This window comes from Pleurodeles waltl, chromosome 7 (assembly GCF_031143425.1).
Source record: "Pleurodeles waltl isolate 20211129_DDA chromosome 7, aPleWal1.hap1.20221129, whole genome shotgun sequence".
NCBI lineage: Eukaryota > Metazoa > Chordata > Amphibia > Caudata > Salamandridae > Pleurodeles > Pleurodeles waltl.
In genome coordinates this window covers 1,262,701,781-1,262,721,556 of record NC_090446.1, presented here as the reverse complement: position 1 = coordinate 1,262,721,556, position 19,776 = coordinate 1,262,701,781, and the positions used below count along the sequence as shown (strand labels likewise).

Below are 19,776 nucleotides of genomic sequence, written 5' to 3'. Positions count from 1 at the left end.
TCATAAAGATCTAAAATTCCTCAATTTCCAAAGTGTATTTCTCAGGGATCCAATTTTATACGGGAAGTATGGAATTATGGAATATTTGTATTGGTTTTCCAAACAGTGCACAAATTAATGAAGATGCTTATGAGTCATCTTTCTCAGCACAAAGACACCCTTAAGAGATTATGATCTGATAACGTGTTGCTGTGATATCCAATTTGCTGCATTAGGCCCTGTAAAGACATGAATCATAGAAAGAAGTCTGTACTTGAATGTAGGTCGTACATGGTAGAAAAATAGGACTATCCTCTGTTTTATGGCGGTTGTGAACTCAACTCATCTGGCAGATTTAAACCTTCACTTTCATCACTAAATTCTCTCAACTGCATTGCCGACAGTAGTGCCTACTAACGAAGGGGGTCGTGGGGATATAAATTGGTTCACATTTATTAAACTGTTGAATTCACTCTCTATTGAAACTGAGTTTTACAACAATCTAGGAATTTGATTTGTGACATAGTAAGTGCGTGCACATCATCTTACAACTAGTGAATCCTGTTTTTTTCTCCCTTCCACTGTTAGGTATCAACCTTCTATGGCTACATATTACCTATGGACTAAAAATACACCCACACGCCCACTTAATCCATAAAAAAGGGTTATTTGTATAAATTGAGTACAATGTGTGAAATATTTGCTGTTGCACACTCTCTTCTTTTAAGCTATGCATTCCTATGGGAGGACAAACACATTTCATGCCTTCCCCAGTAGGCATATATTTTAACTCTTTTGGACATGACTCCAATTCTACTGACATTCTTGTACAAGAATAAGAATGTAGCTGATGCTGCCATGTTGCATCTAGATACAGAAAGAGAACCGTATCCCACTGTAGGCCCATCCTAATGGGTTTAGAGGCCATGGCCCTCACCTTGTAGGCACCATTAAGAATTCCAGTCAGGCTGAGCATAGGTCTTTATTTCCAGGTCAGGCAGCCATGAGCTATACATGCGCTAAATGTGCAGGCTCCTGGCTGCCTGAGCTGAATTTTGCCTAGCTCAAAAAAACACAGCTCCTGTGGGAATGACCTCTTCAGCCTCCTTACGAGGGGGAGCGTCCCTGATTACCTTACACTTGGGTGGTTCAGTTCTAAGCCCTAAAGTGCTCAGAGCCGAGTGTCAATCAGTGAAACCCTGTCACAGAGTGTGGTGGGGTCAGCAGTCTCACTGACCCCATACCACTCTATGACATGTGAGGGACTGTTGCCTTCCCTCATTTGCTGACCGCTGACCATAGGTCAGCAAATGAGCGAAAGCAACAGTCTCAGCCCTCCTGGGATCTCTGAGAGAGAGGACTGTGCATGTAGATATGATTTTATTTTTAATGTTTGATGCGTACCTGCATGTGTGCATGAATATTTGATAGAGAATGTGAATGGATGTGTGTGCATGCGTGTGTGAAAGCATGAGCGTGAGTGTTTATGTGTGCATTTGTGCCCCAACTGCTCCCTCCCTGCTAAAAGTACAGACCGCCACTGGTTCTAGGTGATAGATGTGTCTGAGGGATCCCCAATTACGACCCAATTAGGAATGCTTTCATGACCCATAACACTGAATTCTTCTTAGACCTAGTACATTGCATCCAGATTTAACAGCCCTTAAATGAGTGTGTACGAAAACCAGTGCAACATCAGTAGACGGTCAATAAAAAGAGGAAAATGGTGCATTTTGCAGTGATAATCACTGCAGAATGTCACACTAATTTACTGCCTTCCACTCCCCACTACTGAAACAGAAAAGCCCCATTTTCAGATAATCCACACCCTGCAAAAGCAAGTGTCGTATCAATTGTTTTTGATTTCACAATCAAAACCAATTCTCCACACCCCACCTTCGCCATGGCTATCAATCATTTGAGGGATGTGAATTTCGATTAGTTAGAGCAGCAGGTCCTTGCAGATGAGGTGCTGGGGTAGGAGTGTATTCTTAAGGCCCACCTATGTTAACTTTGCTTTTCGAAAAATCAAATGCATTCCACAAATGAAACTCAGACTCTGGCTAATTAGGCAAATGTAGGCCTCATATTCCATTTTGTACGTGTCATGTGTTGCCAAGGTTCTGCACCAAGTGGACAATCTTGTACATTCATGTTTCAGTAGAATGTTTGAATGTGTATTCGTAAGAAAGCCTCAACTTCACAAAATAACAAACTGCTTTTTTCAGAAGGAATTGTACATGTTCTAGGTTGCACCCAGCTGAATTTAGCAATGTGCGTTCCAGCCTCTTCATGTTTTAGAATTATGAGAGACTTTTACTATGTATTTTCTTGTAACTGTTTCACTCTGTTTAGCTCTGATTTGCCTATTTTGTAGGAACTATGTACAGCTAAGCTGAATGTATGAAATACATTGTTCAGAGGACTATAATACACCGCTCTTTTTCTATCTGAGGGAACCCCTGCCCTATTGACCTTAGGAGGCAAATCCATACCAGCTCGCGCTCCCATTTTATACTCTGTATTTCAATGACCTGAACTTTACTGAGTTTATTCTGATGTTATCTTAATCAAGCTTTGCACTCAGATTATTGATTAACTGATTTTGATTATATTTATCAATTTCTGTATGACAAAATAAGAAAAAAATCCATATTGGAAGTGCCCTTTTACAGTGCTTTTAATGAAACACAAGTCCACCAAGAAGCATCAAAATCTATCAAGGGATTAACACCGCACCAGGTCCATCAGTCCCGTAGAGACAATGTGACTTACACCATAAACCCAGTGAAAAAATTAGGAGAGAATACAAACAAGGTGAAAGTGCAATTTTCACTTGCAGGTATGCTTGAGTATTGCCGAAAACACTGTCAAGAACAGGGTACTCATGTACAAATGCTCAAATCCCAACAATGCTCTTAAACCCAGGCAATGAGGCATGGCCATTATCAGTTACTGAGCTCGAATCATGGAGAAAGAAGGGTGCTCCATTATCAGTCCTACAAGTGCTGAGGAGAATATTTAGAAGCCCCTAGTGCCTCCAGAGTGTAAATTTTTGTGATGCTGTGGTGGTGCTGTGCACTGCGCCGTATTTACAAGGCGGCGTAAAGCCACTTTTGTGGCTTAACGCTGCCTTGGAAATACAGCCCCTTCACACAAAGCACTTTGTTTAGAAAATAGATAATATTTATCTGAATAAAACAAGACCAAAATGCCCAGAATCCAATGTACTAAAGTAAAGTTAGAAATTTTTAAAGATTAAATCCAAATAAAGCACTTAGAAATGCAATAGATCCAACTGGGACTATCACAACATTGTTGACAGAGTCATTCCCTACAGTCCTACGCCACTCACGAGGGAGTGCGGTGCCGGTCACGGAGTCGTACGGCCCCCCCAGGTACAGTACCTTTGAAAATGATGAAACAAAGATCCTGCATGGAGTTGGGGAGGTGAGATGTTGCTGAAGCTGATGCGGCGTTGGTTCTTTACTGCTACTGGAGAGGTGAGCTGCCAGTACCTTATTGCGAGGCAGGGGAGGTGAGGTGTCGGATCCATATGGTTGTAAGGGAGCTGATGCTGCGTCGGTGGCGAGGCGTCGGTTCCTTGTGACCGGGCAGGGTTGATGAATCTATTCGGTCAAGACGCAATGTATCGACTTCGCAGTATCATGATCACATCGGCGTTGCGGCGACGTCAGACATATGTTGCAGGCCATGGTTATTGTGTTCAGCATGGACCACGGAGCAGGCAGCAGTGCGGTGTCGGACAAAGGCGTCGGTTCTGGAGTTGCTGAAGTCGGTGAACTAGCTAGGAACTAGTGGATGAAGTCTTTGTTGGCCCTGAGACTTCAGAAAAGTAGGCAAGCTCAATCCAAGCCCTTGGAGAGCACTTGTGGAGGAAGGCAGAGTCCGTCCAGCAGAGTCAGGGGCCAGCAGGCAGCAGGGCAACAAGCAGGGCAGCAGTCCTTCCTGTAAAGCAGTCCAGATGAGTTCTTTGGGCAGCCAGGCAGGCCCTCTGACAGAGTCCAGTGGTAGATCCAGACATGTCTGATTTTGGAGGATTACAGACCCAGTATATATACCCCAAAATTCCTTTGAAGTGGGGAAAACCTCAAAGAGTGGTTTAGAAGTGCACAAGGTCCCCTTTCAAACAAGCCCTGTCTGCCAGGATCCCTGTGGAGGGTCCTTTGTGTGGGGTCAGGCCACTGGCCTTTGAAGTGTAAGTGAGAGCCTCTCTACCCTTCTGGCCCAGGGAGACCCATTCAGTATGTAGATGAATGCAGATGTGGCTGTCAACCAGCACAGCCCAGGCGTGGATTGGAGACAGGCTGTAAGGCACAGAAGGCAGTCAGTACAGAGAAATGCCCACTTTCTAAAAGTGTAATTTCTAAAATAGTGATATTAAATCCAACTTCACTAGTAAGCAGGATTTTCTATTACCATTCTTGTCATACTAAACATGACAGGGCTACTCCTTTCAGATCAAAATCTAACACTTAAAAGTATATAAGGGCAGTCCTAATGCTGGCCTATGAGACGAGCAGGCCTCACAGTAGTGGAAAACAAATGTGTGAGTTTTTCACTACCAGGGACTATAAAACCATAAGTACATGTCCTGCCTTTTACTGACAAAGCACCCTGTCATATGGGTTGCCTAGGACTCACCTTAGGGGTGACCAATATGTAGGAAAAGGGGAGCCTAAGGCTTGGCAAGTAGTTTTAAATACCAAGTCAAAGTGGCTGTAAAACTGCACACACAGGCCTTGTAATGGCATGCCTGAGACATGGTTAAGGGGCTACTTATGTGGGTGGCACAATCAGTGCTGCAGGCCTGCCAGTAGCATTTAATTTACAGACCATTGGCACCTCTAGTGCACTTTACTAGGGACTTACAGGTAAATTAAGTATGACAACTTGGGTAGGAGCCAAATTTACAGTGATTAGGGGAGAGAGCACATGCACTTTAGCACTGGTCAGCAGTGGTAAAGTGTGCGGAGTCCAAAAACCAGCAAAAACAGGGTCAGAAAAATAGTGGGAGACAGTTGGGGGATGAGCACCCTAAGGCTGTCAGGTCTAACAGTGGGGTATACCACAATTCTGCCCTAAGGGGTGGGATGCAAAAACCACACTAGTTATCAGGGAATTTAATTTTTGTCATATGGACTTGCCGAGTGGGAGTAAATCCAAATTTCTTCTGACTTGCCACGTGAAATGGGTACAATATTCGGGTCCGCACCCACGAAAACCTAACAAACCCAGAAACTCCTGATAACAAGGGAGCCAGAAGAGTCCAGGTGTGCTTTGCCTGGGCCTCACAATGTTTTGTTTGACACAATTCCCTAAAAAACTCAAATTTTGACTATAATCACATATTTTTCTCACAGTTTGGTGACAGAAACCATTAGCATCTGTATGGATCCACAAAATTCCTGCCATTGAACGTTCCCACACTTCTTCCATTAAAGACACTACCCCATTTGTGTCACTTGCCCTAGTGCCTGCAGCACAAAAGGCCTGAAATGCAACATGGAAACATCAGCAATTGTTATAGCTGTGATAGTTGGGACTGGGTTCAACCAGCACCCAGGGAAAAGTACCACACTCAGACATTTTTAAAAGCTAGGCAGCCATGTCAGTCCAGGATGGTGGGCCTTATGTGGATCATACAATGTTTTCATACCCACAATACCCTGCAAACTTTGAACTTGACTTAATATGACAAATTTTTAGCATTTTATTTATGGGGAAAAGTGAGGAAATGCTTGATGGTTGGGATTCTGTGCCTCCCCCACAGATTGTGGATATTTCGGTCCAGGAAATGGGAGGAAAATAAATGATTTCAGGCAGCATTTGAGGCTTGCAGGGAATTGTGGGAACCACACAGGTGTCTGGTTTTAAAATAAATACGGGTTTGTAACTTTTTCCAGATAGTGGCTGAGCCCAGGCCTAAACACCAGAGCCACTTTCACGGCCCAAACAGGTCATTTTGGATGGGAAGTCTTGATGCCTCCATGTTGCATTTCAAGGCCTTTTGTGTTAAAGGTATAAGGCCGAGCTACACAAGGAGGGTAGCATAGCTAATCTATTCAATAATCCTTTGTTAATTATAGAATTTATGCCAAATGTTCAGAAATTTATAGTATTCTGAGTTCGCCCATGGGGTTAGACTCCATTTCTATCACAAACTGCACATAGGTTGAAACCAGAAAAAATAGGAAAAATTGACTACAAGTTAGAGAAATACAAAACCAGCGGCACTAAATATTGTTTGTATTTTATTACTCTGCTTGTTTTAGATGTAGGAAAGTACCATCTTGCCTGGTATGTTACCCCCATGTTTCACTGTATGGTATGTAGTAGGCAGAAATAAAGCAGCCTGTGTCGCCCGAATTCGGTGGCTTTGGGCGCGTGCAGGCGACACGGGCTGCTTTATTTCTGCCTACTACATTGTTGGCGATGCAGTCTTTTATCCCTTGAGAAAGCCCCGGCTTATAATGCCAGAGGGGGCGAAACACGTGTTGGCTGTTTCTTTTCTTCCTCTTGTGCCATTATTTTGGATGTTGCTTTAGCTAAAGAAAATGAAGTGTCTTTCTTTGAACGTTTGAAAGTAAAATGATGATTGAAGAAATAATGCAATAAACCTTGAATTTGACTGCTCCAAGAATTTTGTGTGGGACCTTACCTCTCTTCTACGCTGTATACTCGATTTTTGAGGACGTTTGGGTCCCTGTCCTCTGGCTGAGTCCCCTATCTTATGAATTTGGCACTTACACAGGAGAATAGTAATTTGGACCCTCTCCATTTTTGGAGTTTTTGCTTTCCACTCTCGACACTGTCGCAACTATTGGGCTTGGTCCCCTTGTCTTACAGGTAGTCAGGTCCGGAAATCCACTGTTGTTGCATTACTGGTGTTTGTTCTTCCTGCAGAATCCCCCTATCACGACTTCTGTGCTCTCTGGGGGTAGTAGGTGCACTTTAATCCTACCTTTCAGGGTCTTGGGGTGGGCTATTTTTCTAACCCTCACTGTTTTCTTACAGTCCCAGCGACCCTCTACAAGCTCACACAGGTTTGGGGTCCATTCGTGGTTCGCATTCCACTTTTGGAGTATATGGTTTGTGTTGCTGCTATACCTATGTGCTCCTATTGCAATCTATTGTAATTCTACACTGTTTGCATTACTTTTCTTGCTATTACTTACCTAAGTTTGGTTTGTGTACATATATCTTGTGCATATGTTTTATCCTCATACAGAGGGTACTCACTGAGATACTTTTGGCATATTGTCATAAAAATAAAGTACCTTCATTTTTAGTAACTCTGTGTATTGTGTTTTCTTATGATATTGTGCATATGGCACCAGTGGTATAGTAGGAGCTTTACATGTCTCCTAGTTCAGCCTAAGCTGCTTTGCCATAGCTACCTTCTATCAGCCTAAGCTGCTAGAAACACCTCTTCTACACTAATAAGGGATAACTGGACCTGGCACAAGGTGTAAGTACCTCTGGTACCCACTACAAGCCAGACCAGCTCCCTACATTAGAGAGCTAGGAAGATGGTGATCTTAACACAGTAAACTATTTTTAGTGCCATCTTTAGAGAAAAAACATAAGCTTTCTTGCACAGGGTTGTTCCCCATTTTTCCAACAAAATACCACATTTCCTATATTTTGTCTGTTTCTCAGTTTTCTCCATGGAAAGCCACATACTCTGGTAACTTTAGAATCTCTCTAAGGTGTTGATTTTAATGTGCATCTTCACACCTGTGAATCACATGGTTATTTCTTCATGGAGACACTTACGAACTGATTCACAAAGGTATCTTATACTTCTGAGTAAACTTACACTTTTGAATACTTTTCAGTGTTCACAAACTGCACTTTTGGTGTAACTTACACTTCTGTAGTCACTTAAACTGTTCTAGTGAGTCCAGCAATACAGATAGCCAACCACTGGTACTGCACCACCCTTCCATGAAAAATAATGGCGGTATCAACTTAAAATATAACTTCATAGGAAATGCTATTAAAAAGGTTAAAAACACAAATAAACAAAGATGAATGTTAAAACATATATATATGTCACATATATTACATACATATTATGTCATTATAAAATATTTAATAAGCTGCTATGAATTTTTACAAAAACAATAAATGCTAATGGTTTTAATAAAATTTATTGTTGAATTATGTTTTAAATCCAAAATAGGCTAATACATATTTTATAATAAGCAAACTTTCACTTGGAGATTACAACTGATTTTCAACAGCCACATTTTTAATGTGAAAAAGTCCTATTGGGGTTGGTAACTGGTGAGGCGTGCTTCAGTGCCAGGCCTTTTGTCTGGTAATGTAAAACTTTTTTATTGGGGATCTGATTGGCCCTCTAAAATACAAACAAAAACAAACACACTATCTAAAAGGAAAATAATGTTTTTCTTCTCAAAAGCACACTTTGCTAACTTAGTTTGGAGGAAACTACTTTATGTGCAGACATGCACATTTTGAAAGAGCAAATGGTCACTCACAGTGAAGTTAGTCAATGATTGAAGTCGACTGACCCTTACACCCCATGATGTATGGTGCTGTGTATTAAAGAAAAAAATCAATGACAATTTAGAGAAGGCTGGCTGAAAGCCCCTATACGTGTTTTGGTAGATATATATATATATATATATATATATATATATATATATATATATATAAATATAAAATATATACATATATATATTTATTTATATGTATAACTATATATATATCTATATTTATATATATATATATATATATATATATATATATATATATTCACCTTAAAAAAGTTTGCAGGGACGTTATAATTAGGTTCTGAACTTACTCGAACAAAACCTTAGAAATTCAGCAGCTATAGTTAGACTTATGTCATATTTCAAGTAACTATAACTTGAGCCCTGAGGAAATTATAACTCATGCCCCGACATGCAAAGTTTTTTCTTCAATAGGAAAAAGGCCAGTCCTTGTGGTCACCTGTATAACCACCCAACTGCTTGCCACACACATCCATGGAGTTTGGCTGCAGGGCCTGGCATGTGGCCAAGCCTTGCACCAGCCCCCTATAACCACCCAACCCTGCACCATTTACGGACTTCCACCATCCACCCAATCCCCACCATGCGCGGCTGAAGGGCCTGTCTCTCTTGGTGTGAGAGGGTGTCTCTAGGTGTGAGAGTGTCTTTCTGGGTGTGACAATGGGTGCATGAGGGTCTGATTGGTTCTGTGAATGGATGTGTGAGGGTACAAATTGGTCTATGAGTGGGTGCATGAGTGTCTGAATGGGTCTGTGAGTCGGTACGTGAGGGTCTGAGTGGGATAGTGAGTGGATGCATCAGTGTTTTAATGGGTCTGTGAGTGGGTTAGTCTCTGTCTGAGTGGGTGCATGAGGGTCTCAGTAGGTCTGTGAGTGGGTGCATGAGTGTAGGCATGGGTCTGTGAGTGGATACAAGATGCTCTGAGTGGGTCTGTGAGTGGCTGTGTGTGTGTCTGAGTGGGTTTGTGAGTAAATGCATGAGTGTCTGAATGGGTCTGTTAGTGGGTGCATGAGGGCCTGCAACAGGCATAATGTATGCAAGGGGGATGTCCCCAAGGAGGGAGGCCTAAAAAATGGCGCAATGAAATTTACAAGATTTCACTGCATCATGTTTCCATCATTTTTAACGTCTGCTCCCGGCAGGCATGAAAGTGATGCACTCATAATTTCTAGATGCTGTGAGTGGGTGCGTGAGGGTTTGAGTGGGTCTGTGAGTGGAGGTGTGATGGTCTGAGTGGGTCTGTCACTAGGTGCGTCAGTGTCCGAATGGGTCTGTGAGTGGGTGTGCCAGTGTCTGAGTAGGTCTGTGAGTGGGTGCATCAGAGTCCAAGTGAGTCTGCGAGTGGGTGCAACAGTGTTTGAGTGGGTCCGTGAGTGTCTGTGTGGGACTGTTAGTGGTTGTTTGAGTGTCTGAGTGGCTTTGTCAGTAACTGCATGAGTGTCTGAGTGCTTCTATGAGTGAACGAATTAGTGTATGAATGAGTCTGTGAATTTTAAAAAAGAAACATTTTTGCCGATATTTGTGAATTCATCGTGATGTTACACAGGGGGCCACACTGAGCGTTGTGATGTATTCACGAATATCGCATGTGGTGAAAAGAGATACTATTAAGGGCATAATTGCATCCTCAAACACCCCTACATCACAGCCCTGGGTCAGAGTACCACCACCTTGACCCCCTTTGTCACTTTTCATTTTATTTTCCAGCCTTGGGGACCGTATCTTGTTACCTAAAATGGTGACTGCAAGTTCCTGGTCAGGCTGCAGCACGCCAATCACAGCAATCCTGTTGGTGCATACATTTGCGAATTTGCCATGATAATTGCAAAAACGTTGTGATTGAGCCACGGCCCTTGATATACAAATTTATTTCCCCTTTAGTATCTCAAAAACTACTGAACAGATTGCCATATTTTGGGTAATTCCGTCCAGCGGTTCGGGCTGTAGTATTATTCAAAACTCCTATGGGAATTAAAATACAAAATTATTATTTTTTTCACTCACCCCCCTTTTTCTTGGCCCCCGCTTGACAGATCACCCCAAAGCATTACATGGACAGCAAGACCCTTAGGTACACTTTTTCTGGAGAATTTCGTGAGGATTCATCAAATGGCGCCAAAGGTATTGGAAAGTTAAAAATGCTTTTTTTATGGAAACCAAGTCTTAACTATAACTAACTACAGGCGGTAGCCAGTAGGTAGTTATAGTTAGCACTGTTTTTTCCATAGACAGTGTTTTTTGTTTTACCAATAACTTAGGCGCCGTTTGACAAATATTCACAACATTTTCAAAACTTTGACGTTAGTCAGTTTAGCTGCTATCTTGAAAGTGTCAGGGTGATCCATCAAGCGGGGGCTGGGAAAAAGGAGGGTGTCTCAGAAAACTTTATCCCCATTCTGCACCAATAGGTTTTTCAAATGTTTGAACACAACTACAGCCCAAACCGCTGAAAGGAATTATACCAAATTTGGCAGAATACTAGCTCTTGGTCCAGAAAGTGTGATTTTTGTGATTTGGTGTAAATCCCTTCAGTAGTTTTGGAGATAGTAGAGCTTTGAAAATATAGATATCTAGGGGTGCGGATCCTCCATGGATCCAACCGTCCTTGTGCTGATATCTGATTGGCTGCCAACTCTTGAAAAAGGAAGTGTTGGCAGCCACCTTGGAACTGGGATTCAGCCTAGTGAGTCACACAAAAAATTTGAAGGAAAAAAAACAGCTTAGGGTCACCCTAAGCCCCTAGACTTGGTCTAAGGGTCTCTCACACACCCTCCAAGGCTAAAAAGCATTTCTTTAAATGTTGGGAAAATCCACGGATCTGGATCTGGTCGGTCTCCTGCATTTTTTTTTTACCCTGGGTGGGCCAGATCCCAGGGCTATTGGGGGCTTTACAAAGAAAGGAGGCACACTGGGCTCCCCTACTAGGGCTTGTATTAGCCCTGGGGGCTGCAATCTCCCTGGAGCAAAGCAATAATTTGATAGAGAGGAGGCCCATATGGCCTCCCTCAGAGCCCAGGGGGCTGCCACCTCCCCAGGGCTAAATGAACTCTGAATGTGGGAAGGTCCACTTGGCCCCCTGCAGCCCCAGGGACCGCCACCTCCCCAGGACAATCACTGAGAAACATGTGGGGGGCCTCGTGCCCTCCGCACCTTAGGGACCACCATCTCCCTGGGGAAAAACAGTATTTTGAAATGGGGGAGGCCTGTATGGCCTGCCCCACAGCCCTGGGGACCGCCACCTCCCTGGGGCTAAAATAAAATAATAAAGGGGGTTCATAGTGGACCCTTGCCCCGTTGAAAACCAGCTCCCTGGGCAAATACAGCATTGGAAAGGGGCCATGCAGCCCACTTTATGGAGCCATACATGGCCCTGGGGACTGCCACCCCCAAGGCCCGGCTCTTGTATTGTCCTTGGGTGTCCACAAACATAACTCCGCTTTCTGCAAGAGGGAGCTCTCAAATAGCTCCTACTTTGTTTACTACCACCACCACTTCCCCACCAGCACCACCACCTCTAACACCCTCAACACCACTACCAATATCACGACTGTCATTACTGCTCCAGCCATAAAACCATCATCACTAATACCACCAATTACACTTTCACCACCATCATGCCCACTATCAGCACCATCACCACTTCCATCACCACTATTGCTTCCATCACTACCTCAGAATTACTACCTCCAACACCACTACCATCACCACTAGCACATGAAGAAACATACTACCACCATGACACCTATTTCAATAAATGTAACCACTGCTTCCATCATCCCTACAAACAATACTACCTTCATCATCACTTGATTAACACAACCACTACTACTACCATCTCCACTACTAACTCCATCCCCACTGCTACCATTACATTTTCATTAGTTTGTGTATGAGTATGGTGTGCTTGACAATGGTGTCTGTGTGCAAGATAAATGGTGATCTAGTCATGTGTGTGAGAGACCTGTTTTGTTTGCTGTTATTTATTTAAAAAGAACTTCTTGGCTTTGCTGTGCAAGATGTACAAAAACAGCATAGGGGTGCTTAGGGTGTTCAACACATAGAAGTGCCGGTGAAGCGCAGGTGAAAAATAATGGAGGACGGGGATGATGGAGGAAACAGGTGTAGTGAAGGAGAGTCACGTTTGGACCTGCATTCAATAAAAGTGCAGATCCAAAAGTAACAAAAGCATACCTGAAGCACCCTGCATCCAGTGGAAAGACAATGGCCACAGAAAGCTGTACTTGGTCCATGCTCCATGGCACCGATGATAACTCAAAGCCCAGAGAAAACCGGGTGTGAAAAGGAGGCGTTGACTAATGGTAAGTAAAGAAATTCAAGTTATGTGGGTGACAACCAGTGGTAAGTAAAGGTAAGCAATTGGCAGACCAAAAGCCTTTTTTACTTTTTTTTTTTTAAAGAATAATAGCTTTCGCTGACAGAACATGTACGCTGTAAGCAAAACCTATAAACCAAGCTATCACTACACGTCAACACACTTATTTGATACACATGCTCTGGTGGTGAAGGGGACTATTCACAGTCACAATCATGGTGGACCCATTCAGTTTAATCTGCACCTATACTTTATAATTTGTCAATTAAGGTATACTTTTTTGTATAGTAAATACATTGAGATGTTCGTAGTTTTCCAGGCTAAGAAGGAGCCAATAGCAAGCACTGTTGTCGTTTCACAGTTCATTGTCACACGCTAGGAAAAAATCGGCAACTGCATATTTTCCTCTTTCTGTAGGCATGCACGATGCTTTAGAGAGCAAACCTGGCCAAGACGCCGGCGGGACAATCATTTACATCAGAGAAGACGCTAGATTTGAACACAGACCACCACTAAAGTCTGGTAATGCGGCCTCGGGCACAGTTCGATGCCATGCAAGGCTGCATTAGAAGAAGAGGAGTGAGATGAAATAACTCAATGGTTACACCCAGCCCAAAAAAGCAAAGGACGCATGCTACGTTCACAAAGGCACAGGTTTTACGGAAACACGATGCTGGTTATTAGAAGAAACAAAATTTAAAGATGTATTGATGTTTAAAAGTTTGCTTTTAAATGCGGCCATGTGTCGAGTCAGCTGCATTCCTTGCTATTTCACTGCTAAGAAGAAGCAAAAAGAGAAAGATGGTAAATGAGCTGAGAACACAGTTTCAATGGGAGAACTCCTTGGGAGGGAGGCTGCTCGCCTATCGCATCTGAGAACCGCTATACAGCACAATATCCTCCCAGAATACACTAAAACTACTGTAAAAACTGTTAAACGGGCATATTTGGACACATGTATACTTGATGTGTTTCTCAGCAAAAAGCAAAGCACATGCACTGGAAGGAGGCGTGCGGGGAGTTGGTGCTGCAGCACCCCGAAAATATACCTATGGAGTCATTTCAGTTTTGTTTTTGTCCTCTCACATTTGCTGTTTTCAAAGACAGAGGTCGATTGTTCTGGTATGTCTTCTGACTAATTGCTGTTTATTATTTTAACATTTAGATTGTCATTTACTTTTCGTTCTCTGACTGCAAAGTTAGTGGATTTTGTAAAGTGAACTATATGACAATCTTGCTGGGGCACAGGGAGAGAATGAAGAGAAAGGATGTAAGATGTCAGTGTGATTCTAACACAAACTGTGCAAATGTTGAAAACTGTCTTATAAAAAGGAAAGGTGGAAGATATATATATCTCCTTTTTTTTTACAGGGTTTAAAATCTTTTTGGTAGTGTAAGATACTCAGGCCTTCAAACTAGGTGTTCATATAAGCCGTGCAACCTCTAGGTAATGGCAGTATGCAACTTGAAGTATAGCAGTTGTAACATTATCATAAATGTGCAGTGAAAAGTAATGCTAATGTTTCCAGGGCCTAATAGAAATAATATGAGAACAGTGATACACTCTCAGCTTTCAGTATAACGCCACCGTGATAATGTTTTCTGGTAAAATGTTTTACCTGATTAGATTGCAGCCAAAGGAAGGCAAGGACAGAAATCCACCCACTTGTTACGAAATGCATTGTCTTCCCAGTGTCTTCACTGCCCAGGTACTGCCTCACCAAACTGCGCAGCGGAGACTTATTATAAAGCCTTCATCTTTGGAAAATAAGCCCAACCTCATGCAAAACAACCCAAGAACAAGCCTGTCCCATCAAATAATACTTACAGGACACACAGTAAACAATGGAAACAGTCAACAAGGTTCATTTTGTTCTGAAAACTAGTGTCTTCAAAGCCTTTGTGGAAGCCAGAATTTGTATTAACAATGCCAAACGTTTTTGGCCCTTGTGCAAGGTAAACACATATACCATCCCTGAATCAGACTAGAGACGCATAGACATACTCACAAAGCCCAGAATAAATGCATTCTTTTGCAAACATGCACATAGACATCGGACATACACCATAAACCCAATCCATTGGGAGAATCCCAATATTTGAAGCCAGAATTGGCATTATTTTATATTTCTATCGCATAAAATTGCCTCGACGTCAATATAAGCCTGTGGGGAAAACTACATTCCCTCAATTATTTTTCAATATTTCCCAATTCCTAGTCTGAAAATGTTGGCAAGTATGAGAAGCTAGACAAGCACTCCCAAGATTCACAGATAAGCTGGGAAGTCAAAGGTTGATAGGAGAGGCTAGGCATGGGATCACCGTACCTCCTGGTTTATCGTAACATACATTTTAAAGCATATTTACAGGAGTCCTGAATGACACTATAATGACATATGATTTTCTCACCTGGGGAGTGCTTCTCAGAAGCAGCTTAATGCCACAATTCGGTCATTATACTCTTCAGCCCGCTTCATACCTTGCTCCACATTATTTTCCAGCGCAGATTTCCACTTTTGGTGAATTGTAGTATATGTAGTCTCTTTTGTTATCAAACCTTGCCCCAAACATGCCCTAGTGGCGGCATTCAGTTTTGCATCATAGTTCCTGACTTCTCAAGATACATTGACTCACTCAGACACCCTTGCTCAACTTGTCACACACTTTCATTCTGTACTCCATTTCTGATTTCCCTGATCCCCTCCTTGTTCCTGCAGATTTCCATAGTTGTCCCTTTTCCATGATCCTGTGTACCTTTCCTTTCATTGGTGGGTCCCCTCGATTCCCTGCACCTGGGTGTTGACTTATACTTGGCTTATGCTCAGCACCTGTACTCTACCAGTGAGCCTCCAACTATTTACTTCCTACAAAGTTAGGGGCAGATTTACAAGCCCCGAGCACCGCCTTAATGCCGCCTTAGCATAATTTTTATGATGCTAAGGCAGCGTTGAGGTGGCCATTCACCTGCACCATACTTGCAAAGTGGTGCAATGCATACATTGAGCCACTTTGCAACCTCTTGTTCCACATTATGCCTGCGCCAGGCATAATGTATACGACGCTGGACGACAACCCAGAATGGCATTGGGGTGACAATTCCTTGATCTTAGACATGTTACATGGCCATGTTCGGAGTTACCATTGTGACGCTACACATAGGTAGTGACCTATGTGTAGTGCACACGTGTAATGGTGTCCCCGCACTTACAAAGTCCGGGGAATTTGCCCTGAACGATGTGGGGGCACATTGGCTAGTGCCAGGGTGCCCACACACTAAGTAACTTTGCACCCAACTTTCACCAGGTGGAGGTTAGACATATAGGTGACTTATAAGTTACTTACGTGCCGTGGTAAATGGCTGTGAAATAACGTGGAGGTTATTTCACTCAGGCTGTAGTGGCAGGCCTGTGTAAGAATTGTCAGAGCTCCCTATGGGTGGCAAAAGAAATGCAGCCCATCAGGATCTCCTGGAACCCCAATACCCTGGGTACCTCAGTACCATATAATAGGGAATTATATGGGTGTACCAGTATGTGAATTGGTAAATTTAGTCACTAGCCTGTTAGTGACAAATTTGGAAAGCAGAGAGAGCATAACCACTGAGGTTCTGGTTAGCAGAGCCTCAGTGAGACAGTTAGGCATCACACAGGGAACACATACAGGGCACATACTTATGAGCACTGGGGCCCTGCCTGGCAGGGTCCCAGTGACACATAGACTAAAACAACATATATACAGTGAAATATGGGTGTAACATGCCAGGCAAGATGTTACTTTCCTACAGGGGCACCTTTGCTAGTGCAACGGTGCCCTCACACTTAGTAACTTTACACCTAACCATCAGCAAGTGAAGGCTAGACATATAGGTGACTTATAAGTTACTTAAGTGCAGTGAAAATGGCTGTGAAATAATGTGTGCGTTATTTCACTCAGGCTGCAGTGGCAGTCCTGTGTAAAATTTGTCTGAGCTCTCTATGGGTTGCAAAAGAAATGCTGTATCCCATAGGGATCTCCTGGAACCCCAGTACATGCCAGTCAAGAGGGTACTTTCTTACAATGCTGTTGTGGTGGTGACTGCCATTATGTGCTGTGTTGTAAATACATCTGCACCATGGTGGTGTTAGGGGGAGCAACGGGGACGCAAGAAATGTGGCGCATCGGGACCGATGTGCCACTTTCTTGTAAATCTGACCCTTAGTTTGCAGTGGCTCACAGTAGCTCAAGTCTTTTTCCCCAGTGCAATCTTGCCGCTCTTAATCCAAATTTCCCATGTCTATGTGTGACAGGCTTCTCCAGCACACGTATTTTATGTGCATTCTGGGACTTACAGTCCTATATTTATAATCAAATAATAATGGCTAAAAGTCACAGAAATCAAAGTGAAAACCTGGACTGGTAAACCTGGCAGAGTTGTCATTCATGGCTTGCTCTTTCCTTCTTTGTACCTTGGTTTCCATTTATTGCTGCTCTCTACTCCCTGCTTTGTTTCTTTGTCTTTCCTGTTTCCATTCCTTGATATTTTTGTCTGTCCTTCCTTTTACCAATGATTCTAGGTCTATGTGCACAGTCCTCGTCTTCCTAGTTGTTGTGCAGGTTTTTAGTCTCGTGCTCTTGCTCCTTATTGTTTTCACTTTTCTGTAGTCTGGCACCTGTTGGTAGCTTCTTTTCTTGGATTTCAGTGTACCCATTTCGACAGACTTTGAGTTCAGTCATGTTCCTGTTCTTGAATTTGATCATGTTATTCCCAGATCCTCATTCCTGTTTTAATGGTTTCTTGTTTCATTCCCTTTTATCCACTCTTGTGGTTGTCTTGCTAATTGATAATTATTACCGAAAACGCCTGTGAAATTCTGAGACTTGGAATCTCTTGCACTGAAACTCACCCTGTACTCTTCTCACATAAGAGGTGCTAAGCGTCTTCTCAAACTGTTAGAGTAACGGATCCTTGTCTTTTATATGATCTTTTCCTCTCACAAAGTGATCACTTTCCAATAAGTATACAAACTATAATTTCTGATAGTTTGTCTATCGTGTTTCTGCTTGTACTGTTACCTTTCCTTCTTAAGGTTTATTGTTCATTATATATCTTTTCTCCATAGTTTTGTCTTTGCATTTTTTACCCAGTTCAGTTCCACTGTCAGGATCTCAGCCTGTTTCATTGTGTCCCAGTCCACTGATTTTGCCCTGTCCTTTTCATTCCCAACTTCAGGTGTTTCCTTCTAAATATTAATCTCTTCCTCCAGATTTACTGTAGGAGGTTGGCCTGGTTTGTAGTGGGTACCTTGGGTACTTACAGCTTACATCAGGTCCAGTTATCCCTTGTTAGTGAATGTAGGAGAGTTCTAGCAACTGAGGCTGATAGAGGTAGCTATAGCAGAGCAGCTTAACCTGAACTAGGAGACATGCAAAGCTCCTGCAATACACTTATAGTTATACAGCACTTTTACACAAGTGAAGACAATACTCAGTGTTACCAAAAATAAAGGTATTTATTAGAGTGACGCAGTACCAAAAATATCTTAGAGACAATACTCCTTCTGGAGGTAAGTATTATACACAATATATACACCAGACACCAAAATTAGACAAGTAAATATTCATAGAACAATGCAAACAGTAGGAAATCCTATAGAATGCAATGGGAGAAAATAGGTCTGGGGCAACACAAACCATATACTAAAAGAGTGGAATGCGAATCACAAATTCCCCCCCTAGACAAGTGTAGTGTGTGCAGAATCACTGGGAGAGTAAGAAAATAGTAAAGGTAAGTAAGTTGCCCCACCCCAGAGCCCAGAAAAGCAGGAGTAAAGTACTGCAAGTTTCCTTAGGACACACTACACCTCTTTTTTGGGATTTTGCAGCAGCCAACCAAGTCTGCAAAGAACAACTGCTGGATTATTGGACCTCAAGACCTGCAAAAGAAGGGGACCAAGTCCAGAAGTCAAAAGAAGTTCCAGGAAGGACAGGAGCCCCTGCCAACCCAGAAGAGGTTGCAAATGAAGAGTCCCTGGTTAGTAGAAGACTGCAGAAATGCACCCTAGGAAGATGACAGCGGGTTTCTGCATAATGCAAAAGATGTCCCAGGGCGTGAAGATTGTTGTAGATGAGATTTTGTGTTAGAAGGCACCAACAAGCCTTAGCTACGGCAAAAGTGTCTTTTTCATCAAAATGGCGTTGGATGGATCCAGGAAGGACCTGGGGGCCTCAACTCTGTGTGAAGAGAAAGAGGGGGCTCTCAGCATTTTAGAGAGCCCTCAGGATGCCAGCCGGTACCCCCAGAAGCTGCAGGATCTGGGTTCAAAGGAGGTGGAAAACACAGTTGATGCAGCACAACAAAAGAAGATCCCACGCCACCAGAGAACAACTCAGCGAGTTGAGCGTCACAGGGTGGAGTGCTGGGGACGTGGGCCAGGCTGTGGACAAAGAAATTTTGCGGAGTGCAAAGAGGCCTCAGGAGGCGAAGAAGACACAATACACAGGGGTACTGTCGGTCTCGAGGAAGGAAAGGTCTTACTTCCTCCAAATTGCATCAGCAAGACCTCAGGACAGACTATGTTGATGATGTCCACCATCTATGTCCTTAGGAGCATGCTCGTTGCCATGAGAGGAGTCCCAGTACCAGTCGTCGCCTTGGAAGGTGCCTGCTTGGAGCAGTGGAGAGATTCCGTCCCTCCACGGGAGATTTCTTTGGTTCTTCTGGTGCAGGATGAAGACAGGGAGTCCCCAGAGAATGCACACCATTGAAACTGTTGCTGACTTGGATCTGAGGTTGCTGAAGAAAAGTGTCTCTTGTAGACACTTTGTTGCAGTTAGAGCATTTCTTGGAGCAGGCTGCGGTTGATCCGAGGTCAGAAGAGTCTGAAGAGGTTGCAGAGGATTCCTGAAGGAACCTTGCAAACA

At 43.1% G+C, this 19,776-nt stretch overlaps 1 protein-coding gene across 2 annotated transcripts in view; it reads right to left on the bottom strand.

Moving 5' to 3' along the window:
• The window catches only part of LOC138246151 (cytosolic phospholipase A2 gamma-like), a 643,618-nt gene extending 629,038 nt beyond the window's left edge, over positions 1-14,580 (bottom strand). For both annotated transcript variants that reach the window (XM_069200429.1, XM_069200431.1), the window contains exon 1: positions 14,496-14,580. In XM_069200429.1, coding sequence (XP_069056530.1) covers positions 14,496-14,558 — 63 coding nt within the window. In that variant the 5' untranslated portion in view covers positions 14,559-14,580. The remainder of the gene's footprint in view (positions 1-14,495) is intronic.
• Between the last annotated feature and the right edge of the window lie 5,196 nt (positions 14,581-19,776).